The 27,489-nt window shown below is 36.8% G+C and overlaps 1 protein-coding gene across 2 annotated transcripts in view; it reads left to right on the plus strand.

Moving 5' to 3' along the window:
* Positions 1-27,489, plus strand: part of ZMYM2 (zinc finger MYM-type containing 2) — a 114,215-nt gene that overhangs the window by 74,463 nt on the left and 12,263 nt on the right. For both annotated transcript variants that reach the window (XM_053672834.1, XM_053672835.1), the window contains 9 exons: positions 6,471-6,636; positions 7,287-7,321; positions 14,283-14,412; positions 15,121-15,236; positions 17,112-17,283; positions 18,384-18,509; positions 19,352-19,446; positions 20,712-20,880; positions 21,078-21,229. In XM_053672834.1, the coding sequence (XP_053528809.1) occupies positions 6,471-6,636; positions 7,287-7,321; positions 14,283-14,412; positions 15,121-15,236; positions 17,112-17,283; positions 18,384-18,509; positions 19,352-19,446; positions 20,712-20,880; positions 21,078-21,229 (1,161 nt within the window). The remainder of the gene's footprint in view (positions 1-6,470; positions 6,637-7,286; positions 7,322-14,282; positions 14,413-15,120; positions 15,237-17,111; positions 17,284-18,383; positions 18,510-19,351; positions 19,447-20,711; positions 20,881-21,077; positions 21,230-27,489) is intronic.

The raw sequence follows: 27,489 nt of genomic DNA on the forward strand, positions 1-27,489 counted from the left end.
TTTTGCCTTTTTAATTTGGATCTTTGGAGAGTTTCAAATTGAAAGTGTACCTGTATGAATTAGTAGAGACCAAAAATCATTTAATTTGAAACTCTAAATGTGTGTTTTATTAAAATCTGTATCTAAGAATGTTAAGACAAATCCCTTTTGGTGCATTACATTGATTTCTTTCTGGATTAGTGAGTGAGTATAAATAGGTGCTTTGGTTAATCAGGTATCACCCAAGGAAAATGGATTTCTTGTCCTTAACATGGAAAGCTATCCCCATGCAAAAATTTTCATTATGGATGTAGTTCTAAAGCATGTGAAGACAGATGTCATCCTAACTTCAGTATTACAAAATACTACCAGAGAAACAGTGAAATGGTTAAAGTATGTAGACTATTACTTAGTTCACTTAATGAAAGTGAGTAGTGTTGAAATTACACGAAGACTTATAGGAATTTTTGGTTGAAGTTCTTGAATATCTAAAATTCAAAATAACTAACGTTTTTTAAATAAAAAGAGGAGAAGATACTTTACAAATTGTCAGAGATTGTTGAGGCTAAGAGTTTTGGCACATTTTTGTTTTTTAATTTTTTTTTTGTAAGATTTTATTTATTTTTTGGAGAGAGAGGAAGGGAAGGAGAGGGAGAGAAACATCAATGTGTGATTGCCCCTCACATGCCCCACACTGGGGACCTGGCCTGCAACCGAGGTATGTACCCTGACTAGGAATCAAACTGGCAACCCTTCAGTTTGCAGGCCCGTGCGCAATCCACTGAGCTACACCAGCCAGGGCGAGATTTGGTACACTTTTTAAGTTACCTCATTATTTTACTGTTGCTTGTGACTAAAGGTTCAAATTTTAGGACAGGCGTAATGACACCCTCTAATATATGTTCCTTTTAGTCTAAATCCATGTCCTATTCTCTGGTAGACAGTAGTAATTTTGAGAAATCACTCACAAAATGTTACTTCAGTGGTTGAATTTTAAGTGCTCAATTTTAGTAAGTTCTCAATTTTAGTTTAGTGCACACAAAAATAGCTTCTTCTCCACTAATTAGGTTTTATTTTTGAAAATTTGTTTTGGATAATCTCAACCAATAAAGGTATTTACTGATTACATATGTGGAAATTCCACTTTACTCTGTTACCTTTTCATAATTTATTGTATAGTTTGAGACAGAATTGTTAATGTCCAGTAATGATTTCCTGTTGTTTTGTTATTTAAATTTCTGCTTAATTGTATAATTCTAAATCAAAACTTTAATTCCTTAAAATAATCTTCTAGGAGGATTTTGCTTTTTCTTTACAGCAAACAATGTATTTCCCTATTTGACTTCTTTTTTTGAATAAATTCTTCTTGCTTTCCCTTTTTTTTAAAAAATATCCTCACCGGAGGACATAGTCATTGATTTTAGAGAGAGGACAAGAAACATTGATCAGTTGCCTCCGATACACGCCCCAACTGGGAACTGAACCCACAGCCTAGGCATGTGCCCTGACCTGTAATCAAACCTGAGACCTTTTCAGTTTACAGGATGGTGCTCCAACCAGCTGAGCCACATTGGCCGGGTCTTCGGATTTTCTTTTGTAATTCCCATCACTTAATGCTTTGCATAGTAATCAATCACCTACTCTTTTTATCACTGCATTTTAAAAAAATGAATCACTCTATTATATTCAGAAAGATATATTGGTGGGGGAATCTTAAAGAATTTCTTTTGAAAATGACTACAAAATCCCCGATTTCATTTATGTTCATGATTTCCTCTCCCTGACTCCCTGCAAAACTAGGTCTGATTGGTGTAATGGGGAACAGAGGATATATATGTATCAACCAAAAATGAGTTGAAACTGTCCAATTAATGTAAGGTAACAGGTATTACATCAGTATAGTATAAGCTGAATGTTTTTTTAAATTATTGAAGAAGCCATTTTTAAGAGTTTAGTTACTACCTGTCTATTATTGACTGTCCCCCCCCCAGCCCCAAATATATGACTGTTCCCTGCCACACCCAAATATATAGTCCCTGATTTTCCACAGTGACAGGAAAACCACAGAGTGGATAGAATACTTTTAAAAAATATGTTTTAAACCAGAAACTTACGGCATACTTTAGTTTTTGTGCTATAGAAATGTTAAGCTTTTAAAAATATATATATTTTATTGATTATGCCATTACAGTTCTATTTCCTCCCTTCATTCCCCTCCACCCTGCACAGCCCGTCCCCCACCATTCCGCCCTTTAGTTTATGACCACATGTCTCAAGTTCTTTAGATTCTATATTTCCCCTACTATTCTTGCCCTCCCCTCTATCTATTTTCTACCTACTGTCTATGCTACTTATTTGTACCTTCTCCCCCCTTCTCCTCCCATTTTCCTGTTGCTAACCCTTCATGTGATCTTCATTTCTGTGGTTCCCTCCTGATCTAGCTGTCCTCTTAGTTTGCTTTTGTTTTAGGTGTGGTTGTTAATAAGTGTGAGTTTGCTGTCCTTTCATTGTTCATCTTTTTTATCTTCTTTTTCTTACTAAGTCCCTTTAACATTTCATATAATAAGGGCTTGGTGATGAGGAGCTCCTTGAATCTGATCTTATAGAGCAATCTTGGTTGTAGGCCTTTGGATTTCATGACTTGGAATACCTCTTTCCAGCCCCTTCTTGCCTGTAAGGTCTCTTGAGAAATCTGCTGACAGTCTGATGGGAACTCCTTTGTAGGTGACTGTCCCTTATCTCTTGCTGCTTCTAGGATTCTCTGCTTCATTTTAATCCTGGCTACTGTAATGATGATGTGCCTTGGTGTGTTCCTTCTTGGGTCCAACTTCTTTGGGACTCTCTGAGCTTCCTGGATTTCCTGGAAGTCTATTTTCTTTGCCAGATTGGGGAAGTTCTCCTTTATTATTTGTTCAACTAAGTTTTCCACTTGTGGCTGTTCCTCTTCCCCTTCTGGTACCCCTATAATTCGGATGTTGGAACGTTTAAATATGTCTTGGAGGTTCCTAAGCCTCTCCTCATTTTTTTTGAATTCTTGTTTCTTCATCCTTTTCTGTTTGGTCATTTTTTTCTTTCTTCTGGTCCACTCCCTTGATTTGAGTCTTACTTTCCTTTCCATCACTATTGGTTTCCTGTGTATTTCCCTTCATTCCAATTAGTTTAGCCTTCATTTGTTCCTCTAATTTGTGACTAAAATCCACCAGTTCTGTGAGCATCCTGATCACCAGTGTTTTGAACTGTGCATCTGAAAATTTGACTATTTCTTAGGTTGCTTAGAGTTATGGGTTCTGGGACTTTGAGTTCTTTTTGAGCCATAATGTTTTGCTCTGTTCATGCCTTTTATGTATGAGGAGGGGATCTTTAGGTGTTCACCAGGGCGGGCCACCCAGGTCACTGGTTTGTGACGCTGTATGTTGGGGTGGGGTCAGAGAGGGACACTGGCAATCCCCTCTGTTGCTTTCTGGCTGGGGCCTGTGAGGTCCATCTCACTGCTCGCTCCTTCACCAGTTTATCTGTGTGCGAACGTGTGACTGCAGTCAGCCCTCAGTAGGTCCTCTGCCTTGGGCCTTCAGTGGGTCTGCCTGCTACTCCACACCTGGGATCCGCCCACAGCTGCCTGCATGCCTGGGTTGTGGGCCCAGGTCGGTCCGGTGGATCTTTCCTGCCCGACCCTGCTCTGCTGCTCGCTCTGCCCCTCTTACTGGTTTGGCCAAAGGGTTCGTTGTTGTCAGACTTCTGTATAGTTCAATTTTCTGTGGTTTAGCTGTGTTTTAGTTGCTAAAACTTTGTTGTTTTTCAACTTGGTTGTGTGAGAAGGCACAGTGTTTCCACTTACGCCTTCATCTTGGCAGAAGTAGAAATGTTAAGCTTTCTTAAGAGTTCTGTTGTGGTTGGGAGTGGTGTTGGTGATGAATGGTCAGTAATGATGTTTTCAAATTAGCCATCTGTTTTTAGCTTAGTTCCAAATGCTTTACTTAAAGTTTGTATGAGTGGCTGTCAAATGAAAAACAACCAAAAAAGTAAGTTCACACCCTTTAAATTTTTTATTATGGCCTTAAAGTCTTAATTAGTATTGAGTTCTGTTATTTTTGTCTTGAAAAATATATACCTGTTTTATTTTCATGTGCAAATTGGCATTAATTTTTGTCCTTTTTTCTTTGGATAGAGAGAAATTATCTGAATTTGTTTTGAACCTTCTGGAAGAAAGGAGCTTGTTACTATAAAATCCAAATGTCTATAATTAACAAAATACTGAAGTGATTTCATTGTTCAGATTCTTTGGGTAGAATGTTCTTTGGTTTTATGTCCCTGGCCTTCTAAATTCTTATGTGAAAGGCAGTACTACTATATACTAAGAGGCATCCAAGTACTTGGAATGATTTGAATAAGTTTTATACAAATTTGTTTGGAGTTTAGATGTTACACTGAGAAACTTCTTGCAGCATTTTACTTATTAAGATTGTGATTCTCTGGTTATTCATATTAACTCATATTGCCTTTCCATTGTCTTTATAACTTGGTGGGTAGTCTACTTTGAATCCTATCTCTGCCTTTTTAATATTTGGCTTCAGACAAATTACTTTTCTGACATGGACCTTTGTTTTCAGCATTGTTGTGAGGATTACAGAGAGTATATAATGTTCTGGCCTTTTATATTTTAGGTTCTCAATGAATGAGGTGCTCTGCTACAACTTCCCTTTTATCATGTTCTTGCACTGTTTAGACTTAATGGATAGAGTGTTACACTTTCAGTTTCCCCCTTTGTCTTTTCTTTGAGTATAAAGTATAAAAAATAGGTGAAAAAGTGAAGTCTGAAATACTTGAATGGTTACTTTAAAGATCAGTCTTTGGCTGGTGAGAATTTTACATAGGGACAGGTTTTTAAATTGGGAATATGACCTGGTTGATATAAAGTGGTAATGTTACTGAGATTACCACATAATATTACCAGCATTATTAAATTTTTTTGAAGATTGTATTTATTTATTTTTAGAGAGAGGGGAAAGGAGAGAGAAAGAGAGGGAGAGAAACTATAATGTGTGGTTCCCCCTCATGTGCCCCCTATCGGGGACCTGGCTGGCAACCCAGGAGTGTGTCCTGACTGGGAGTCAAACCGGCAACCCTTTGCTTTGCAGTCTGGCGCTAAATCCCCTAAGCCACACAGCCAGGGCAGCATTATTAAATTTAAACTTTCAAGTTTTGGGACTAGTGATATTGGCATCACTGAATAGTCATAATTTATACCATAAATCCTCCTTCATTTAACTTTTATTCAGGAGAAACACCTGACCTGGAGGAAAAAAAAGAACCTGTGTTCTAACTTTAGGGTGTGTGTATTATATAATACCTGTTTACCAACACAGTTATTTGTTATATTCCTGACCAGGAATTTTGATGTCGTATTTATTCATAGAACTCCTGTTGGGACATACAGCGAGACGTTTCAAAACCCACAGTATAAAATTCTTAAGTAAATTAAAGTACTGAAGAAAAGCTACAGCTATGATTATTATGATTTAAAAATGCTTAATATTTTTTATCAAAATGTCTTAAGTAGTTTAAACCAAGGGGTAATTTTAAAAAGTATAGCAATTTATTTCTACTCCTAATTAGATCAGAAATTATGAAATTCCTTAATTGTGGAATAACTATTTGAAATTAATCATTTTTATGTGTGGTTCATTCATTGATCAAAATTTAAGCAAAAGTGAAAATGGGCAAAATCTAGGTCAAATGGGATCTCTAAAAAATAAAAATCTGTCTCTAGATTATTGATTCCCCATCATAAAGTATAACTTTTTAAGTATGAATGTTACTTAGTTTTATTTTGCATATTAAATTGTAGACCAGTTAGGGGTGATGGTTTTCTTAGCTGTAGGTCAAATTAGTTGTCTTAAAATATAATTGTTTTTAATGAAACATAGAGTGTTTTAAAATGAAGTTCTTGTTATTAAAATGAAATCAGTGTATAGAGCTCTTCAGATTTATCTTGCCAATTATTCTGGTCTTGTACAACTTCTTTAAACTGATTTGTTCTGTTTTTGTACAACTTCTTTATAAATTGATTTATTATGAGCTCTTAGTGAAACCTGGGAAATCTCTTCAGTAATCAGAGATTTCAGTGTAATATGATTGCAGGAGACTTCTACCAGTATATCATTATGGCACTCAGAACTATATTAAAATATATTGTACCAGTTGGTTTACCAGTGTTCTCTTTTTTTGTTTATCATATCTTTGTAATGCTAGTCTTTGACTTCTGATAAGTATAGAAAGGGATTTTGACAATTAGGAAAATGGCTACATTTCCTTCACTTTCATTTTGGATTTTACTGCATATTTATAATTTATATTATAATTTTATTTTTTATCAGACATTGTTTTGTCACATTTGGCAATAATCACTGACAAAATTTTTAAATCTACATATCTGACTTTTTAAACCTTATAATTCAGATCTCTGGTCCCTTCCTTTTTTTCTTTAAATTAAGGCTGCAAGGTGTGACTGTTGTAAATCTCAAGGAACTCTTAAAGAGCGCGTGCAATGGCGTGGGGAAATGAAGCATTTTTGTGACCAGCATTGCTTATTGCGCTTCTATTGCCAGCAGAATGAGCCCAACATGACAACTCAGAAAGGACCTGAAAACTTGAATTATGGTACGTCATTACTTAGGGAGCAGTTTGAAAACTGGTGCAGCAGCATATAGTTTCTTAGATCCAAATTCAAAGGATGATAATGAATAGTTGACTTTGGAGATAGTTTAATAGCAACTTCCATATTTCTTTGGGTGCAGGTGGCCAGTATGATGTTTCTATAGATATATTGCTTTTTGTTTTATTTTCTTTAAAAAATTAAATGCTGGTTGAAGAAATAGAGTCTAGTTGGGATTGGAGAGAAGCCAAACAGAATTATAACAAAAATATGAAAAAATTCAACTACCTATCATGTGTCTCCTGCAACTTTAAATGAAAACCATTTTTAGCAGATTGTATGTGCCCTAGGGAGAGTTGGGAGGAACCACAAAAGCCCTTAAGGAGCTGTAACTCACTTAAGAGTTAAATCCAGAAGGTACTATTGCCCCCAATACTGTGTGTGTGTGTTTTAAGGGGATACAGTATTAACTTCACTTATTTATTTCTGCATTTCAGGTCTAAAATTTGGTATTTGTTACTTAAAATGGCTTAAAATACTTTCTTTAGTAATTTACTTTAAAACATTAAAATTTAATGACAAATACAGACTTAGGAAATTCCGAAGAAAGTGATGTTTGTTTCTTTTTAAATTTGCTTATGTTTTTATGTTTTAGATCATGGTTGCCAGACATCCCGAACCAAAATGACGGTAGGTATTGCTCAAGTAAAGTGTTAAACATTTATTTTTATAATGTGGGGATATAAAAAAAAATCAGTTTAATGTGATTGTAATAATAATAAAAGATTTTTTACTTTGCTCTGTTGAGACAGTTAAAGTATTCAGCTGAATTACCTGATATTAAACAAATACTTTCATACCATTTAAGGAAGATAAAGGTGAATAATTATGGGTTCTCCCCACCTTGTGTATTTGAGTTGATGCACCCATAATAGTTGCATCTGTAAGGCAGTAGCAAAAGGTATTTGAAATGATTCCCTGTGTGTCTGTTCCTGGCAGCTGTGAGAAAGTTTCTAAACATCAAGGAGAAGGTAGAATGGGATGAAAAGGAAGAGGAATGATAATTTGCAAAGGGCATGCAATATTTGGTGAAGCTGTTTTATTAGGACCAAGCTTGGTGGGGCCTGTGGTGGAATCTTAGGACATGAAGGTGAAAGAATGGCCTGGGTCTGATTATTAATGGCTTTGAGCATTTCTGAAATAAGGGTCTGAAGATCCATGTTGGAGCTAGATCTTGGAAGTTTTTAAATTTGAGAAATACTTCCATAGTGTATTCTTCCTTTGGGTTTTTCCCCCTAATACATCTTTTATATTAGCATTCTAAGACTTCTGCAGGTTGATGGTAGCCCTTTTTGTGCCATGAATTGAGAAGGAGCAATATTTTGCCACACTGAGGAACAGTGAGTCTGCCCTGTCCATTGCTGATTCTAGCAGTAATCACTGGGGTTTGAATACTGGAATTCCTGGCATCTTTAGCCAGGGGAATTCCTATAGGAGTCATTTATTGGCATCACGGTAAGTATCTGGGCTAGTTTCTTTACTGGTAAGAAAGACTAAGTCTGGCTATTCATTAAATCACCTGGAGAGTTTTCAGAACCTTCCAGTGTTTGGGCCATAACTGAGATATTCTGTGCTTTTGAAAAATTATTCAAATGATCTTAATATGTAACCACAGCTTAAGATCACTGGTAACTGACACAAAAACATGGGTGTTTTAAAATATTGTACCCATTGGTATTAATAGTTGACAGAATTCTAAAAAAAGTAAGAATTCCTTTTCCTGTGGGAATACATTTTTTGTCAGATAACTTAGAAATACATCAAAGTATTCAGCTGAATAATCTGATTTTATTATATTAAAATAGGTCATTTATTTATTTTTAGAGAGAGAAGGGACGAGAAAGAGAGGGAGAGAAACATCAGTGTGTGGTTACCTCTCTCACGACCCATACTGGGTTCTTGACCTGAAACCCGGGCATGTGCCATGACTGGGAATTAAACTGGTGATCTTTTGGTTCATGGGCCATCCTCAGTCCACTGAGCCACACCAGCTAGGACATGAATCACCTGATTTTAATATCATGCACTTTGATTTATGCCAGGGAACAAGGAGATTACCCCCTGTTCTCTTCATGCAGCTATCAAGCAATTTCCCAACCTTGTTTCATATATGTAAGCTTTTGACCAAGGCTTCAGGAAAACTCCTACCAGTACTTGAACCCTATTATGTGACAGACAGGAGCATTACTAGTAGGGGAGGATAAGTCAGTAAAGTCCTCTCCCATCTTTTCCTCCTTGTAAGCTTTTGGAATCTTTTATTTCCACACCCATAAACTTCAAAGGTTGAGAGCTTAGTTGTATAGTTTTGGGCAAGTCACTTCACTGACCTGAATTTCCTTATTTGTAAAATGGGGATGAAGATAGTATCTGCTTGGGGGATTATCACATAGTAAGTTCTAAACACCTCACAAAGGCAGAGAGCCTAGTAAAGAACAAAGACTTTTCCCTAACTTCTGATCTCTTTCATTAGGGCATTAATCCTATTCATGGAGGCTCTGCTCCTATGACCAATCACTGCCTGAAGGCTACATCTTTAAATACCATCACCTTGGGGATTACATTTTATCATGAATTTTAGGGGGACACAAACATCATGTATAAACACATTGTCCCTGGCATATAGCAAATAACAGATGCTAGCTTTTATTATTACATTTTCTCTTCTTTTTAAACTTAATTTGTACTGTATTTTTTCCATTACCATTTAGTTCCCTCATATACTCCATATTATTAAACTCACATAATGGGTCCCTAAGTATTCATTATAAATGGGTATAGATCTGCTTATTGATTAGCAGAAGAGTAAGCAGCATTACCAAATGTAGGCTTTTACCAGGTGGCATAGTTTCATCGTCATGATGTAACATTTGCAGAATGATAGGAGTAATCTAGGATTACTCCGAGGATCTAGTTCTTAAGAACAAGGGGTATAACATCAAAGATGTCCATGCTAAAGTATTTTCAGTTCAGACCAAGGTTACCCAGGTGCTAGTAGGGATATAGTAGATACTCAGTAACTGTTTGCTAAATTATTCTTCTCAGTTTACAGTTGAGGAAGTTGAGGCACAAGAGATCGGATTACTTACCTGATACTACACAGCAGTGGTGTTATATAACAAAGTTCCCTAGCCCCTGTTCACAGCTCTCTGTGTTACAGCTGATTAATTATGCGGTTTGAAATCCTGAGGAATCTAGAATAAGCTCGTACTGGTACCAGTCCCCTTGGCCATATATATTATTTGTAACTTGTGAGATATCTATCATAAACAGTTTTTTACTTAACTCTCTTCTAGACTTTTAAATATGCACAAGTAAACATGTTAAACATTAAGTGCTTTAAGTTCTGTTGTTCCTATTTGCAAATATAAGTTCCTCGTTGTTCCAAAATTTACAAATTTGTTTACTCTCTAAATTTATTTGTAACCCTACATCAGTACCCATGGCACTTTTGAGGTCGATTTGCAAACGTGAAGAGCAGTGAAAAATGTGAATCATTTCAGGCATGTTCTCCTCCAGGTGTACAAGGCGAGGCTTTACCATTCATGCCACAGTATACAGATGTCCTTTTTGCAGTGTGATTAATGCACGTTTTTCATATTTTTGTCCGCTTTTTTTGTGATTTTGCTGTTTAAAAGGTCCTTTAAGCCTAGTGCTGAAGTGTTGTATATTGATCCCATGTACCCAAAGTCTGTTATGAGCCTTATGGAGGAGATACATATGTTGTTGGTTGAACTCCATTCAGTTGGCTGTAGTTCAGTGGTCCTGCATCAGCAATATAGTACATCGGAGAAAGCAGCAAAGCATTCACCAGTCTGTATAGGATGGCATCTCCAAGTGCTCAAGTCAAGTCTATAGTGTGTGGTGAAGCTGAGGAAGAGGTGAAGTATTGATGACCTATGGATTCATGAGGTTACACCTGATTTTAAAAGCATAGTGAACAGCACTGTTGTGAGACTTTGGCTCACATGTTACCCAGGGTAGGAAGAAGTTAACTTCCTGCTGTCTGGCTTACACATTTTAAGGCAATGTGGTATGAAAACTGTTAAATTGGCTGATAAGGTGGGTTTTGCAGTTCAGGGTGCTGTGGGAGAAGACCTGTTACTTGTTTATGCAGGAAAAGGGTTATGTGGCCAAGGGGATTTAAACATTGCTAAGACTTGGTTGTTTTTTTACAAGGTCTTTGGCAAATGAACTATATAATACAATTGGTTTCCAAAGTCCCTCACTTTAAATCATTCTGAGACTACGCAACTGTGCTATTGTTTGCCAATTCCAAGGGTAATTTTAAGCATAAATTTCCTCTTGGTGTATAGAGTCCATACACAGTCCATGAGCACTTAAAGAAGAAAAGCTGAATTGTCTACAGATCACTGGAGGTGGGACAAAAAAGCATGCAGTATTTATTGCCTGGGTGTCTGGGATTAATCCTACCAACTGTTTTATCCCAGAAGGTGAACACTATACCCAAAATAAAAACCTTGCTTTCAAATTTTATTATTTATTTATTGCTGTGAAGAGCTCAAAAATGTTCATCTCACTGTAGTTGTTTTTATGCCCCCCAAACACTGTGTCTTATCCAGTCTCTTGATCAGGGCGTGTTGAAAGGCTTCAAGGCTCACTCATGAGAGCTGACAAGGCTCTCAACACCACCATGGAAAACACCACGATGGTATTCTGGAACTCAGTCATAGTACGTGACATTATCCATTATGTTGACACAGCCCAGGAGACAGCATCAGCAGGCTTTTTGAATAACCATTAGGAAATGTTTGACCAGACTCTGTGTAAGAAATTTCAAAGTCTTTGAAGGTATTACAAAAGATAAAAAGAACAGTGTTAAAAACAATGCCTATCATAAGTGAATAAGTGGAGAAAGCTTTGGGGACAAGAAAGAAGATGACGTGATGGAATGTTTTGCAGAGAACGCAGTAGAGCCCACTAATGAGGACCTGGAGAAGATAGGAAAACAAGGCATCAGACTCAGTGATAAAAGTCAGCTTAAGGCTCATAAGAATTGTCTTTCTGACAGCAGCCAAAATACTGGAATGGAATTCTGCCTTGGGAAAGTTGTCAGTGACGTGGAGGCGTGTGGCCCTATGCCTGAGCAGAGCCTTCAATTCGAGCACCACTGTGTTTGCTCCTTAGATCAAGATGCTCAAAAGATGTGAGGTGAAAAGCCCAGCAGGAAAAGCTTGCATAATTTTTGAACTTATTTTGAGAGGGAAAATTGCTAATATTCAGCAAGTTGTGAGAGCCCAATTTTGAGGTAGAACTGCGAAATGTCACTATGACACACCCTCATCGATGTCTTTCTTGTCTACAGAATAAGCTCCATTACATCTTCCTTGGTGTCCATGGGTGTGCCAGGGTCAAGAAGTCTCACCCCACAGTGTATTTGCCTTGTATACATCCTGCAGCTCTGCCAACAGTTGAGGCGCTAATGTTCTTACAAAAGTTTAAGTGCTAAGTCTGTTCAGGACCTGAATTGCATCACTGACATATGTGTTCACCGTACTGAGTACAAGTACTGTGCAGTATGTGTGTACTGTATGCATACATGTCTGAGTGGAGCACATTCTACACCAGTGCTGTGATCATACTATTATAAAGAAATGCTGCATATCTTTATTGTAAGGAATATGTATTAAATGTTTCAACAGAAATGAGGTTATGTATTGATTTATTAATGAAAACGTTGTGACCAGAGGTGGGCAGGAACCTATCCTTGGATTTCCTATTATTTATTTTTTATTGACTTTAGAGGGAGGGAGATAGTAAGGGAAGAGAGAGATTGATGTGAGAGAGAAACATTGATTGGTTGCCTCCCACACATGCCCCAACTGGGGATAGAACCTGCAGCCTAGGTATGTAGCCTGACCGGGAATTGAACCTATGATATTTTGGTACAATAGGTGACAGTCCAGCCAACTGAGCCAGCCGCACAGTCTAGGGCTCTATTTCTTTTTAGAGCAACTGTTCATTGCTCACAGTAACTATGCAGAACAGAACTAGTCAAGTAATGGTGATTGAGTGTGTTAGTATTCTGTCGGTTTTTCCCGTGTCAGTAGGTGGTATGGGGAGCACCTTATCTTCAGTCCCTTTGGCCCAGAGCTTCGGCTCATTAGATTTTGTGTGTGTGTGTGTGTGTGTATGTTTTCCCAATTGCAAATAGTGCTACTCTGAACTTAGTGAAAACATTTGAGAGACTGTTCAGTTTCTAAAATTATAATTGCTGGGACATGGGTAATGCACAACTTAAGTGGCTCTTAGTCGCTTAGTTGTATTTGCTCTAAAGCTTTGATCTATTCTTCCGTTTGGGCCATTTTTTTGGTCTTGTCATGCCTGTTACGTATGAAGGGTGGAGCCTTAGGTGTTCACCAGGGTGGGGCAACCCAGTCGCTGGGTTGTGACGCTGTATGTGGGGACAGGGTCAGAGAGGGAACAATGACGCTTACTCTGCTCTCTGTTGGATTTCAGTCCCTTCCGCTCTTTCTCCAGGCAAACTGGGCCTTTCTGGTGCTGATTCCCATGTGGGTGGGCTTGTGTACATTCTAGGACCCCGTGGGTCTCTCCAATGAACTCTCCTGTGAGGCTGGGAGTTTCTTCTGGCACCTCAACCCCCACAGGTGTTTTCAGTCGGTGTTTTGAGGCTTTATTTCTCTGCGTTGGGACCCTGGGTTGCACAGTCTGTCTTGTTCCCCAGTTTTGCCTGGTTTATCTGCACGTAAATATGGGACCACCTGGTCAGCCATCTGCCTTGTGTACCGTGCCTGGCTTCACAATCGCTGCCTTGCTGGTTCTGCCCATTGTACCCCAAGCCCTGGGTCGGCCAGCTGCCGCCTGTGCACCTAGGGTCCGCCTACTGCCGACTTGTGGGCCCGATATCACTGCTTTTTTTTTGGCCTTGACCCTTCTCTGTTCTGCTGCCTGGCTCTGCCCTTCCTATTGGTCTGGATGAATGTGTCTGTTTTAACTCTTTGGTTGTTGGACTTCCATACAGTTCAATATTCTGTCAGTTCTGGTTGTTATTTTGTTTCTAAATTGTTGTCATCCTTATTTTGGTTGTGCGAAGAGGCACAGTGTGTCTACTTACGCCTCCATCTTTGCCAGAAGTCCATTTTGTTTAACTCTTTTTTGGGAGTTTTGATCTGTTCTTTCATTTGGGTTATATTTCTTTGTCTCCTCAATTTGGCAGCCTCCCTGTGTTTGTTTCTATGTATCAAGTAGAACTGCTTTGACTCTCTGTCTTAGTAGCATGGCCTGTTGTAGAAGAGTGTACCCATCTGGATGAATGTGGCTTCTTTAAATCCTTGCTTGTCAGACTTCCATACCGGTTGATTTTCGACAGTGTTCTGGGTGATATTTGTTTTGTGTCTACTTGTAATTTTTTCTGTAGTTGGGTTGAAGAGGTGAAGTTTGTTTACCTAATGCTTCCATCCTGACCAAAAGTCCTAAACATGATATTAATAGTATAATTTGGTTATACTCATACTGTGTTTCCTCCACAGCTTTAGAAACTACATAATTATTCCCACCAGGAGGTAATAAAAAACCAGAGGTAAAAATAAAGTGTTTCTTTGCTTCTTTCTAGGGTTCAGCACCACCCCCTTCTCCAACACCTAACAAAGAGATGAAGAACAAAGCAGTTCTTTGCAAACCTTTAACAATGACGAAAGCTACTTACTGTAAACCTCACATGCAGACCAAATCTTGTCAGACAGGTAAGGTTGGGGAATTTGACTTACATACTTTCCTGTATTTATACCTCACTTCATGAAATTCATGGTTTTCTCTAATAATAGTCTACAGCTTGTTAGTCACCTTGTCATTTTCTGTTGATTTTGCCTATTTAGGTTTAGACATTACTTTGAGAATATGGCATATTATTTAAAATCATTGATGAAAATTAATTTCTTACTAAAGGTCTAGGATACAAATCAATGTCATTGGTGAAATAATGCTGTGGCAAACGTTTTATTGGGGCTTAGACTTACAGTGCTCCCTCAGAATAGCATCTCTTGAGTTTGGTTTGTAATAATAGCAATGCCGTTTCCTTCTCAGAATGAGATGAAATAACTCAAATATACATTTTCACCAAATGTAAATTTTAGCTGTATTCTAATTGCTAGATTAAATAAATCTTTTTGTGGGGAGGTAAGAGGGAATCTGTAGGGTGTCAGGAACTATGTAATATTTTTAAAGGACTTTTTCATTCTATTGAAGTGTTTAAATTCTATTCTGTCTATGACTAGAATAGCTTCATTCAATTTTGTTGTTTTTAAGTTACCTAATTTTGTGAAAAAATGGGAATTTATTTTAAATGGGTATGGAGGCGCTTAAGCTTTTCTCAATTACCACATCATTTTAACATTGAACACTTTGTATCAGTGCTAGTTAACGAGCTTCCTCGTTACATGTTGCACTTGCAGATGACAATTGGAAGACGGAGTTTGTCCCAGTGCCTATCCCTGTGCCTGTGTATATCCCAGTACCCATGCACATGTACAGCCAGAATATCCCTGTTCCTACCACAGTTCCTGTTCCTGTAAGTTGTATTTCAACCTCTTTAAAAAATTTGTTTAATAAAGATTTCATTTATTTTAGAGAGGGGAAGAGAGGGAGAAAAACATTGATGTGTAACAGATAAATAGATTGGTTGCTTCTCAGATGCCCAACCTGGGACCTGGCCTGCAGCCCAGGCATGTGCCCTGACTGGGAATCAAACCACTGATCTTTGGATTTGCAGGCTGGCACTCAGTCCACTGAGCCACACAAGCCAGGGCTCAGCCTCTTTTCCATTGTGAGATTTATGAGGCATGGGTGGGAGAGCAATGTTGTTGCACTTATGCTTCAGTGAAGCTAGCAAACAGGTTGAGTCAGCCTTTCTTCAACAGTTAACTTAGGTGTGCTTGAATCTCTGTTGGTGATGGCTTTGTGTTAAACTGGGGGTATATTCATGATTGAGAGTGAATAACAGCAGATGTCTGTCTGCTTTACACACATCATATTTTTTTTATTTTATTTAAATACAAAAAATTTTTTTCTCACCTAAGGGAATTTTTTCATTGCTTTCAGAGAGGGGGGAATTGGGGGATGGAGGGAAGAAGGGGTGGGGAGGAGAGACATCAATGTGAGAGAGAAATATCGATTGGTTGCCTCTTACAGGATCCCTGATTAGAATTTGAACCTGCAGCCTTTTGGTGTATGGGATAATGCTCCAACCGAGCCACACCAGTCAGGACATGTACTTTATATTATACATTTGAGTTCATTGTAGAAAGAAATATTTGTGAAGCTGTTGAAGTTTAGAACTGTAACATTGGATAGAACTTCGAATCAAGTATTATTCTATTTTAATCTAAAGCCCTTGCAGTACTTAGGACTCTCTGTCAGGGCTTACTTATTTTAGCCCCCTGGGGGATTGGTATTGGTTACTTTAGCATTAAAATTAAGATGTAGAAATAAATTATCTATAATATCATTCCAGTTCTAAAATTGCTAGTAGTTTTTAAAGATTATATATCAGTTTGCCAGAACAGATTATTAACCTGTACCCCAAACATGAATACTGATGGAGATTTATTCCAGGTGGCTTCTCTGTGCTTAATGATCACATCATATTTCATGTATTTTATATATCATATTATAGTACCTATATACATATGCACAGTGGGAGGAGCAGGGTTGCCTCTGCCTACCCATCACCATCTCTGCATTACTCAACACCTGGTGCTTAATAAATTTTAGATATTTTTCTTTTTTTTTTAAAGATTTTATTTATTTATCTTTAGAGGGGAAGGGAAGGAGATAGGGAGAGAAATATCAATGTATGGTTGTCTCTCGTGTGTCCCCTGCTGGGAACTGGCCTGCAACCCAGGCATGTGCCCTGACTGGGAATCGAACTGAGATATTTTTCCTATAGTCATTGTTATTCCCCAAGCAGAGTAGCATATGGTTCTAGCTTCTAGACCCTCATAGTACTTTATATATATTACTATTATAACATCAATCATATTGTATCACTGTTGCTGGTTTATATCTGCCTTCCCGACTGTGTTCTAAATTCTTTTAGGGCAAAGGGTGCTTCTTACTCATCTATATATATCTTCAGATTTTAATACGGAACTTGGCAGACAAGCAGACCACAAAAAGGAAATATATTTCATCTGTCTTGCCAGCTCTGATGATCCTTTCATGGAGTGTTGATAATAACTGGAAAATAATTTAAAAATTTTTTTTATTTCAAAAAGCTGCTGGTATTTGGGCTTTTTTGGGGGGGGGTCACAGTTGACATCTTTGTTTTGATACATATTTTTTCCAAAGCTTTATCCAATATAGAATGATAAAGTAGACCACGTGTCAGAATAATTTTTGCTTTAGAAAAATACCTTTTAATTTTGAGCAAACTTGGGTGAATTAGGTGCCAGTCCCTGTTTTTCTGCCGGCTCGGGTGGACAGCAGTGAGAAGAACCCTGCAGCAGCTGAGGAGCTAAAGAGCAAAGTTTCTTCAGACCCTCTTGATACTGAGTTTCTTACAATGACAGACATGATGACTGAAGACGTGGGGAAAACAGATGCTGCTAACATCAACAGTGAGTAACACTGTTTACACCTTGTGGATGAGTGTGTCCTTGGGTTTTACTAAGTTCTGTTAGTTGTTATAGGGCATTTTCATCCTTGATATAGGAGTCGGGGAAGCATTGCAACAAAAATGTATGTTATAGCAAGAGAGTCAGGCTATATCTATTCAGGTGTTCTCTGTGAAGTTCAATTTCAAGAAGAGATTTGTACAGCCTCTTTTTAAATTATAACATGATTTGACTTGTATGATTAACTCAAAATTATTCTTATTTTAATGGAGTAGCTCAGTCACAAAACTAATATGTAATAGGCTTAATAATAATCCAGACTCTTATTTTGTAATAGTTATTCCCAGTTTGTTTCATCGATTATACTTATGTCACTTGCATGTTCTAAACAAGGGTTTATCGTAACTTCCTGTAGCGCACTGCTTGCCAAGTGGTACAACATGATGAGTGTGTTTTGGACCATTGTGTCTCTTAGAATGTTTATTCCTCTCCTTAGAATATTTTAGTCCTCTTATGGACTAAAAATTTCATCCATGAGCTAATTCCCTTTAGAGTTCAGTGGAAACATTATTAAGTTCTGTATATTTCACGATGTGACAGTATTTTTGAAGCATTTTGTTAGGGAGTTATAAAATTAATTCAGTGGGTTGAGACTATTTTTTATTTTTATTCTAAATGAAGTGGAACACACTTCTTACCATGGGTTACTACACAAAAATGTTTGAAATCAACTGATGAAAACATTAGAAGACAGTTGTGTATAAGCATATGTTGAATGATGTGAAACATCCAAGTCACAATTCAAGAAGAAAGTTGAACATTGCTGTTATCCACCCTCATTAGTTTACTTTTGACAAGAGATTGCTTTTAGAAATAACTCTGATGTTAGAGTTGTTTTACTAGCAAAGCATGCCTATTAACTTTTGAAGAGGGGAGGTAAAAAACTTACAGGACTAAAAGTCTTTGTGTACTTATGATTATCTAATGATTAGTAGTTAATGTAAGTATTGTTTTGCATTTATAATTAACTGACTTTATTTTGCCAGGTATAGGTACCGTTGGTCTTTTGTTTTGTTTCAAATGACAGTGTGGGTTGATTACAGGTGTAATTACTGAGACAGACATAATTGGTTCAGATCTTTTGAAGAACTCCGGCCCAGAGACACAGTCCAGCCTGCCTGATGTAACATACAAACCAGACTTGGATATCGAAATAGATTTTCCCAGAGGTACCTAAAATGCTATTTTATTCTTTTAATGTGAATTATGATTATGGAATTTAGTTACGGAGTCATAACTAAATTTGTGTTCATGTAATTGCCTTTATTGTTCATGTTTGTGTTTTCTTTTTACCCAAATAAAACTCAACAGTTAACTTCTGAAATGAGGCATAGGATTGAATTGTAAGGGCTTAAGAATTTTTAAAAGTCTTACAAGGAAATTTTCTCAAAGTTATTCATGATGGAAAATTTTAAAGATAGAGAAAAGGATAAAGAAGTATTTCTGTATTTTTAAAAAATATAAATAAAATATCAATACATGTTTAAGACCTTTTTGAAAATTAATTTGACTCTCAGAAGGAAAAAGTATTTTCAGATCTCTTGTAAAAGTAGTATGTTCTGTTTTCATTATTTTTCTTAATCTGTTTATGGCAAATAAGCACACTGAATAGAACATAAAGCATTTTATTTTAGGAAAGATTTAGTAGATTGAAACAGATTTGTACTGAGACCATTTAGATCTTAAAATTGAATTTCAGGTTGTAATTAATTTTTCTGATATATATTTTCACGAGAATTTTCTGTTGATCTTCATTATACATGTTTTTAAAGAATTTGAACAGGATTTATCAGAACTCATAAATTCTCATGAGTTCTGATAAATCGGAACTATACGTAACATCAGACCATGTTAGGAATAGGAAGATCCTAACTCTTCACCCCAGTGCAGATTGTCCCCACATGCAGGTGCCCATTTACATTCTGTGGTTATTTCCTTGTTGGCTGTGTTTATGTAACATAAGCCCCTGCTATGACATTTGGAATACAAGTTACTCTGATTTTATTGTCAGCTGCTGAGGAGCTTGATATGGAAAATGAATTTTTATTACCACCTGTTTTTGGAGAAGAATATGAGGAACAGCCTAGACCTCGGTCTAAAAAAAAGGTATAAAATTAATAGTATTTTTACATTTGGTTAATATCTCTATATAGTAATATCTCTATATAGCCATAGAGTAAGGGTACAGTGGTTTTCATTTGTGCTTGTGACTATGGGGAAATATTTTGTTTTCTAGATTTAAAAGGACTTGAAGAGCTAGACTCTTTATTACTTCATTTCTAGGTAATAAAAATGTCTCAGATTTAATTGCAACTTCAAAGAAGAGGAGTGAATATTATTGCCACTTAGTTTTTGTTTTCAGTTTTCTGTTGATAAAAGGTTTACATGAAAAGTTGATGTAGTTGCAGGTAAATTCAGTTCTTTCACAAGAATTGAGACTTTTCTAGGAAGCTGTTTTTTCCTTCATTATTTCTGGTGAGACTAATCAGTGAGGTTGGAGTACATACACAGTTGATTATATTTGGTTTCTTTTAAGTATGCCAACACATAGACATCTCAGAGTCTTTAATATTAATTCAGATAGACCAAATCTAATTGTATTAATATGTGTGGTTGTTTTAAAGATTTTATCAACAACTTTCCCTGTTTCTGATTTCCAACATAAAGTATGGTCAAAAGTAAAAAAAAAAAAAAAAGACAAATTTCCCCCAAAAGAAAGAAACTGAAAAAGGAGTGAGTACACTGCAGTAGAATGAAGTGGACTCCTACCCGATACCACAAAAGAGTAAACTCAAAATGTGTGATAGATCTAAATGTAAGAACTAAATTATAAAACTCTTAGAAGAAAACGTAGGCCTCAGTCTTTGATTGTCTTTAGTTAGGCCTGGTTCCTTGGATATCACACCAAAAGCACAAGGAAGAAAATGCAAGAACATGAATTGGATTACATCAAAATTTAAAACTTTTGTACAGCAAACAGTGCCATGAAGAAAGTGAAAAGGAGTTGAGGGGTCATTCCCTATATGGTAGATTATTGAAAGTTTCTTCAATTTCTCTTACATTAATGTTCACAATCCTTTTATTTCAGATTATCAGTTTATTGTGTCGTATTTAATTTTCTCATCAGGAACTCCCAGCAGGAGTTAATAAAATTTTATTGTAGACAGTGGTTTATGTAGAAATAAGGCATTAATGGAAATACATTTCAAGGCATGTTATAGGTAACTATTCTCAGATTCAGGAATACCAGTCAGTTCTAACCATATAGATATACTTCTTTATTTGCATTTTTTGATTGATGACTTACATAAAGTCATGAAATACTATAGATTTTAAACAAAAGGAAATTTACAATGATGTTTTACTACTAGGGAGCCAAGAGAAAAGCTGTATCAGGATACCAGTCTCATGATGATAGTTCTGATAATTCAGAATGCAGCTTTCCTTTCAAATACACGTATGGTGTAAACGCATGGAAACACTGGGTCAAAACTAGGCAACTTGATGAAGATCTTCTGGTATTAGATGAGCTAAAATCCCGTAAGTGTTCTGATTTTGTTTCACCTATGTCCTATTTAAAAGCAAAAGTTTTGTTACTACTTTTAATTTTCTAGAATTAAATTTAGCTTTTATATTACTTTTAAGTTGTTAACATAGAATAAATTAATTTCAGGGAGTTTCTTGATCTTAAAACAGTAAATAATAGCAATTACTAATATTTCATTTTATTTTTTTAGCTAAATCAGTAAAGTTAAAAGAAGATCTGCTGTCTCACACCACGGCTGAGCTTAACTATGGACTAGCTCATTTTGTCAATGAGATCCGCCGGCCGAATGGAGAGAGTTATGCACCCGACAGCATCTATTATCTTTGCCTTGGGATACAGGAGGTTAGTAATTTGTTGGCTACTTTGGAATATAATGTTAATGAGAGAGATTGTTGTGGGAATTCTTTGATAGAAAAATGTTATGCTTTAAGAATATTAAAGATAGCTTTATGGAACATAATGAATTATTTCTTTACTAAGAAAGACAAAAAAAGAACTTAATTTGTTAAAAAATACTAGAATATTTTAAAAGGATTTTCTGAGTTTCTTTGTGTAGGGGTGCTTCTGCTATAATGGAATATGTTCCTAAAAATTATCGAGTTCTCTAAAACTATGTACCCGAACCAAAAAGAACAGGCCACTTGAAACTTGGGTATCTTTTGTAATACACCTAACAAAGTTTTATGTTTGATAATTAGGATGACATCGTTCTTTTCTTACAGTCTCGAGTAAGTGAATTAACACTCAGACATGATGCATATATGCATAGACCATGCTGATATGCAGGTGAACAGAAAATGTCTTCCATGCATTGTTGGCCTGTTTCAGTACATACTTCTCATGTGTTTTTAAAGTGTTAAATACTGTAACTACTCATCAGTTGTTTGGAATTATCTTAGAACAGCAGATAATTCTCTAGGGGTTTTAGGTAAACTATAACTGCATGTCTGAATCTGGAGTGAGCCTGTTTTCCATAGTAAGTGTGAATATCAGATATAGTCAGTAACTTCTGGTTCTAAATAAATTGCACAGTTTTGAGACCAGAGGTCAAGAAAGGATCCTTGCTTCACATCCAGTGTTTTTAAATGTGGTGAATAACAGAAGGTGATCTTCTTATGCAGGGTTTTGTGTGTAGGCCTAAAATTTAATGTTATGCTGCTAACAGTATACTGAAATAAGTTTCTAAAGAAAACTAGAATTGTCCTGATTTGTATTTTACTTTCATTCTCTTCAGAATAGAAATTTGCTCAAGTTAAGTAAGCAGTGTGGGGAAGTAGCACATAGCTGTACATTACTGTGTTCAAAGGCCACAACATATTTTTCAGTAGCAACCTAAAAGAAATAGAGTATGTCTTGTTTCTTCTTATTCTCTGATATATTTACGTATTTTGAGCCTTATGCTTATATTGCAATACTAGGTTCACTATTCCAAAATCCCAAAACCTGAGAACCAAGATTTCCATGGAAACTTTTTTGACTATAAAATACAACTCAAAGAGTTGTGATGAAGTTGTCTTTATTATACTTAAAAAATTTTTTATTTCTTAGAATTTTTAACAGTAGAATTCATTGTAGAATTCTTAATGTTTCTAAATAAGTATAGGGTGCTTCTCTAGACCACTCTAGGAATATTATGTAATTTTGTACATGCCTTGTGTTTCCTCTGCAAAAAAAAAAAAAAAAAGTTGGGAATTCTGTATCTGGCCTCAGTGGCTCTGGCACAGAGTTTTAGACCTGTGTATGTAAGAAAAGAGTAGGAATAGCATTTATGAATATGGTGAATGCATCTCAGTCCTGTGGTGTCAGAACAAGTTATTTGTTGCAAAACTCCCCTGGGATCAAACAGGAGGTGGGTATTACTTCTTTGTGTTTTGTACTAGCTGTCCACATAGACTTCACTCACCTGGATGATTGCTGTGACTGTTACATATTAGATCTATATATCTAGTATATGTGTACACTTATTTAAGGTAACTTTTTAAAAAGAGAACATCTATATCATCTTAATAATAGTTCAGTCATTTTATTTTTAATAATTAAATTTTTTATAGTGTATAACAGTGATTAGACATTTGTATAATTTATGACGTTTACCCTGTTAAATCTCATACCCATCAGCCACCATACAGACATAGTTATTACAATGTTATTGACACCATACAAACACAATTATTAGAATATTATTGACTGTATTCCGTGTGCTATACTTTACATCTCCATGACTATTCTGTAACAACCAATTTGTACTACTTAATCTCTTCACCTTTTTCACCTAATCCCCAAACCCCCTCTTATCTGGTAACTGTCAGAATGTTCTCTGTACCTGTGAGTCTGTTTCTGTTCTGCTTATTCATTTATTTTGTTTTATAGATCCCACATATAAATGAAATCATCTGATATTTGTCTTCCTCTGTCTGACTTATTTCATGTTATTAAACAGAGCAAGATTTCAGTTTTTTATGGCTGAGTCATATTTTGTTGTGTATATGCACCACTTCTTTATAATGGCTATTGTAAATAATGATACAGGGAATATATGGGGCATGTGTCTTTTCAATTAAGTGTTTTGGGTTTCTTCAGATAGATACCCAGAAGTAGAATTGTTGGGTTCTCTTTCATCTCTGATTATAGCACTTGTTTTAGAGTCTATTTTGCCTGGTATAAGTATTGCTACCATAGTTTTTATTTTGTTTGTTTGTTTTCATTTTTATGAAATAATCTTTTTCCATTCCTTTACTTTCAATCCATGTATGTCTTCTGATCTGAATTGAGTCTTTTGTAGACAGTATGTGTAAGGGTTTTGTTTTGTTATCCATTCAGCTCCCTTGTGTCTTTGCATTAGAGCATTTAATTCATTTGCAATAAAAGTAATTGTTGATAGATATGTATTTATTGCAGTTTTATTATTCAATTATTTGGTCTTTTTTTCTTCTTAAAGAAGATCTTTTAACACTTACCTTTGTAATACTGGTTTTGTGATGATGAACTCTTTTTAGCTCTTTCTTATCTGGGGAGCTCTTTTCTGAGCTTCAATTCTAAATGATAGCTTTGCTGGGTAGAGTAATCTTTCTTTAGGTCCTTACTTTTCATCACTTTGAATCTTTTGTGACAATCCCTTCTGGCCTGCAAAATTTCTTTTGAGAATCTGGTGACAGTCTTATGGGGGCTCCTTTGTAGGTAACTTAACTGCTTTTTTCTTGCTGCTGTTAAGATTCTCTCTTTGTTTTTCACCTTTGGCATTTTAATTATGATGTATCTTGGTATAGACCACTTGGGGTTCATCTTGTTTGGGACTCGGCACTTCTTGGACTTTTATGACTCTTTCCTTCACCAGGTTAGTGAAGTTTTTTTGTCATTATTTTTTAAAATAGGTTTTTGGTTTCATGCTCTATTTTTCTTCTCCTTCATTTTTGACTCTTTTTTTTTTTTTATGTTTCTGTTTACATTTTTGTTGTCTTTGTTAAAGTTCTCGCCGAGATCATTGAGCATCTTTAATAAGCAGTGTTTTGAACTATGCATCTGGTAGATTGCTTGCCTCCATTTGTTTCCTTATTTTGGCTGCCCCCACTGTTTGTTTCTGTGAGTAAGGTAGAGCTGGTGTGTCTGTCAGTCTTGGTAGAATGGCCTTATATAGTAGGTTCCCTGTAGGGCATAGTAGCATAGCCTTTCCAGTCACCTGATCTGGGCACTCAGGTACTACCCAGTGTGGACTGTGTTCTCCCTCTTGTTGTAGTTCAAACTTGGTTACTGTTGACATGTCAGTGGAAGGGATTTACCCCCAGATTGATTGGCTTAGAGGACTGGTTGTGACCACAGTGGAGGAGCTGCTGTGCATAGGCCTACCACTTGGAGCACTTCAGCAGAGCTCTGGTGCCTGAGGAGTCCACTCCTTACTTAGATGTGCTGCTGCTAGTATGTGGTTGTGTGGTGCTCTAGGGTGATCTGAAACTGGCCACTTAGAGAGCACCTGGGAGGTAAAGGCCAAAATCAGCTGTGACCTTCCTGTGGCTACCTTATAAGAGCTCTGAAGTGTTTTGCAGGTGACTACTACTTGTACTGGGCTTAGAGATGCCCAGGTTAGGCCAAGCTGTGAACTAGAACAGTTATCACTAGTGTTGGGTTTGGGGCCAATTAACAAGAGGTATGGGGCACACCAAAGCCAGATGCTACTTGTTGGAGGTTTGTGAATCTTTGACAGATTTTAGGAAAGGCTGTAGCATGAGACAACATAGGTGTTTGTATGGAAAAGTCACTGGAAACAGCGGGTGGGTCTGAAAGTTGGGTGAGTTGTTGTCTCTGGGAATCACCAGGGCAGGGTGAAGTTAGCTAGATTGATGGAGACTCAGTTATGGTGCCTTCTGCTGGCTGTATTGGGGGAGAGCTCAGCAAAGGAAGTGGCCTCTGCCAACACTTCTGTCTAGAAGAAAGCTGGCCCCTTGAAGCTAGGAAATTCAGTTTCTTCTTGTATGTTCCTGGTGCCTTTGCACCAGTTGCTGCCCCAGCACTGGAGCTCAGTGCTGGTGAGTCTGAGGAAGTCTGTGCGTGAACCCTCTAAGGAACACCTAGGACCCCGGGAGCCTTTTGTCTAACTCAGCCATAATACCTGCTGGTTTTTACAGCCAGAAAGTTATGGGGACTGCTCTTTTTGGCACTGGAACCTTAGACTGGGGTCCTGGTGTGGAGCTGGGATTCCTTGTTCCTTAGGAGGGACATGCACAGCTAAGATATCTCTCCTGATTTTTAATCACTACATGTGACTGTGAGACAAGCCTGCATTGAGTATATGCCCCTCCTATCAGTCTCTCTGTGGCTGCTGCTTTTTATCCTTAGTTACAGAACTCCTGTTCAGCTGGATTTCAGGAAGTTCTTGATGATGGTTGTTCTGAAGTTTGGTTGTAATTTTGATATGGTTGTGGGAGGGTGTACCAAGTTTACCTGTCTGCCCTCTTAACTGGAAAACTAGTTCAACAAATTTTAGAAGTGTTGAAAATGCAATAGAATTCTGCCAAGTTGACTTAGAATGAGAGAAATGGAGTTTTAAGCTCTTACTCCTGTTGTTTTAATCCAGCTCTACTTGATGATATGTTGTAGGGTTTCATGTCAAGTTTTATTTAAAAATGGCCTATACTTGTAATTAAGCTTAAAAACTACTATCGACATAATATAACTTTAAATCAGAGTAATAAAAGCCAACAGAATGGGGTTCTGTACTCTTCCCATCTCTAGTGTACTTAGTTCTTTGTACTAGCTAAAAAGTTTTTGCTCTATTATTTCCTCTGGTATTATTTGTATATAGGAATACAATTGATTTTTGTATATTCATCTTATGAGGTCTGTCTAGAAGGTATCCATCCATGTACTATGAAAAATAGAGAGATTTATTGAAGAAGATACAAGAAACATTCTACATAGGACAATGATGCCTCAGTCTCCTTCAGAGTAGGCACTTTGTGACCTCACACAGTTCTCCCAGTCACCATAGGTGCCCTGTGTGTTTTCCTGAATCTCATCAGTGGTATGAAATATCTTCACTTTCAAAGGTGATTTTAGTTTTGGGAAAAGCCAGAAGTCAGAGGGCTCCAAATCTGGGCTGTGTATGGGTGCTGATCACCTGGGCGATTTGATGTTTCTCAAACTGCATGAGATGTGATGCATGAGTGGGTGCATTGTCGTGATGAAGCTGCCAATCACCAGTTGCCCATAGCCACAGCCTTCTGAATCATGTCAGTAGTTTTTGCAGAGAAATGTTCAAACTTCTGCAAAATTTGATGCAGATTTGCTGCTCTACTTGCTCATTTTGAATGCAGCAGGCACACAATATACACGCAAATAACTCAATGGTGCTTACTACCCCCATTGACTACTACAGTGAAGTTGTCATTGTTCACACATGTGCATTCCGTCCCCTCTCCTTGGCTGCCAGGTAACATCGATGTTGCACAAACCGTTCTTGTTATATTAACAATGGCTGGACTTCTCCAGATCTCATATATTCTGTATGTACCAATTCACTATTAGTTCTAGTAGGTGGATTTTTTCTTTGAATTTTTTATATATAGAATCATATGTATGAGTAAGGACACTTTATCGCTTTCTACTCTGCATGTCTTTTATTTCTTTTTCTTGCTTTTTTACATTAACTACTTTGGTCTCACAAAAAGGTGAGTGGAAGTAGTGAGAACAGAAACTCTTTCCTTATATCTGATCCTTGGGAGGTAGTTTTTATCCATTAAGTAGGATGTCTTGTTTTTTGGTAGCTTACTGGTACCAGGTCAAGGAGGTTTTCTTCTATGTCTTAGTTCAGCAAATTTTCAACTGATGTGCCAAAATTTTTTTTTAAATAGGAGTACCTATTTAGTCATGGGCACTGACCTCTTTTCCCTTAGATTGTCAAAGAAAAAAAATGACAGAAGCCAAAACTACAATAGCTATCTTGTATGAATGCCCTGTCTTGAACCATAAATATATAGGTCATATAATAGAGTTGCATCTAATTGGTCACATTTCATAATAAAATTGTGTCTAATTGGTTAATTCTCGGTACCAGAAATCCTTATGTACAAGTAAGCACCTGATTTTTTTAAAAAGTCACTTTTTGGGGG

This window comes from Artibeus jamaicensis, unplaced genomic scaffold (genome assembly GCF_021234435.1).
Source record: "Artibeus jamaicensis isolate MK-2021 breed Jamaican fruit bat unplaced genomic scaffold, CSHL_Jam_final contig_793, whole genome shotgun sequence".
In the NCBI taxonomy this organism is placed as follows: domain Eukaryota; kingdom Metazoa; phylum Chordata; class Mammalia; order Chiroptera; family Phyllostomidae; genus Artibeus; species Artibeus jamaicensis.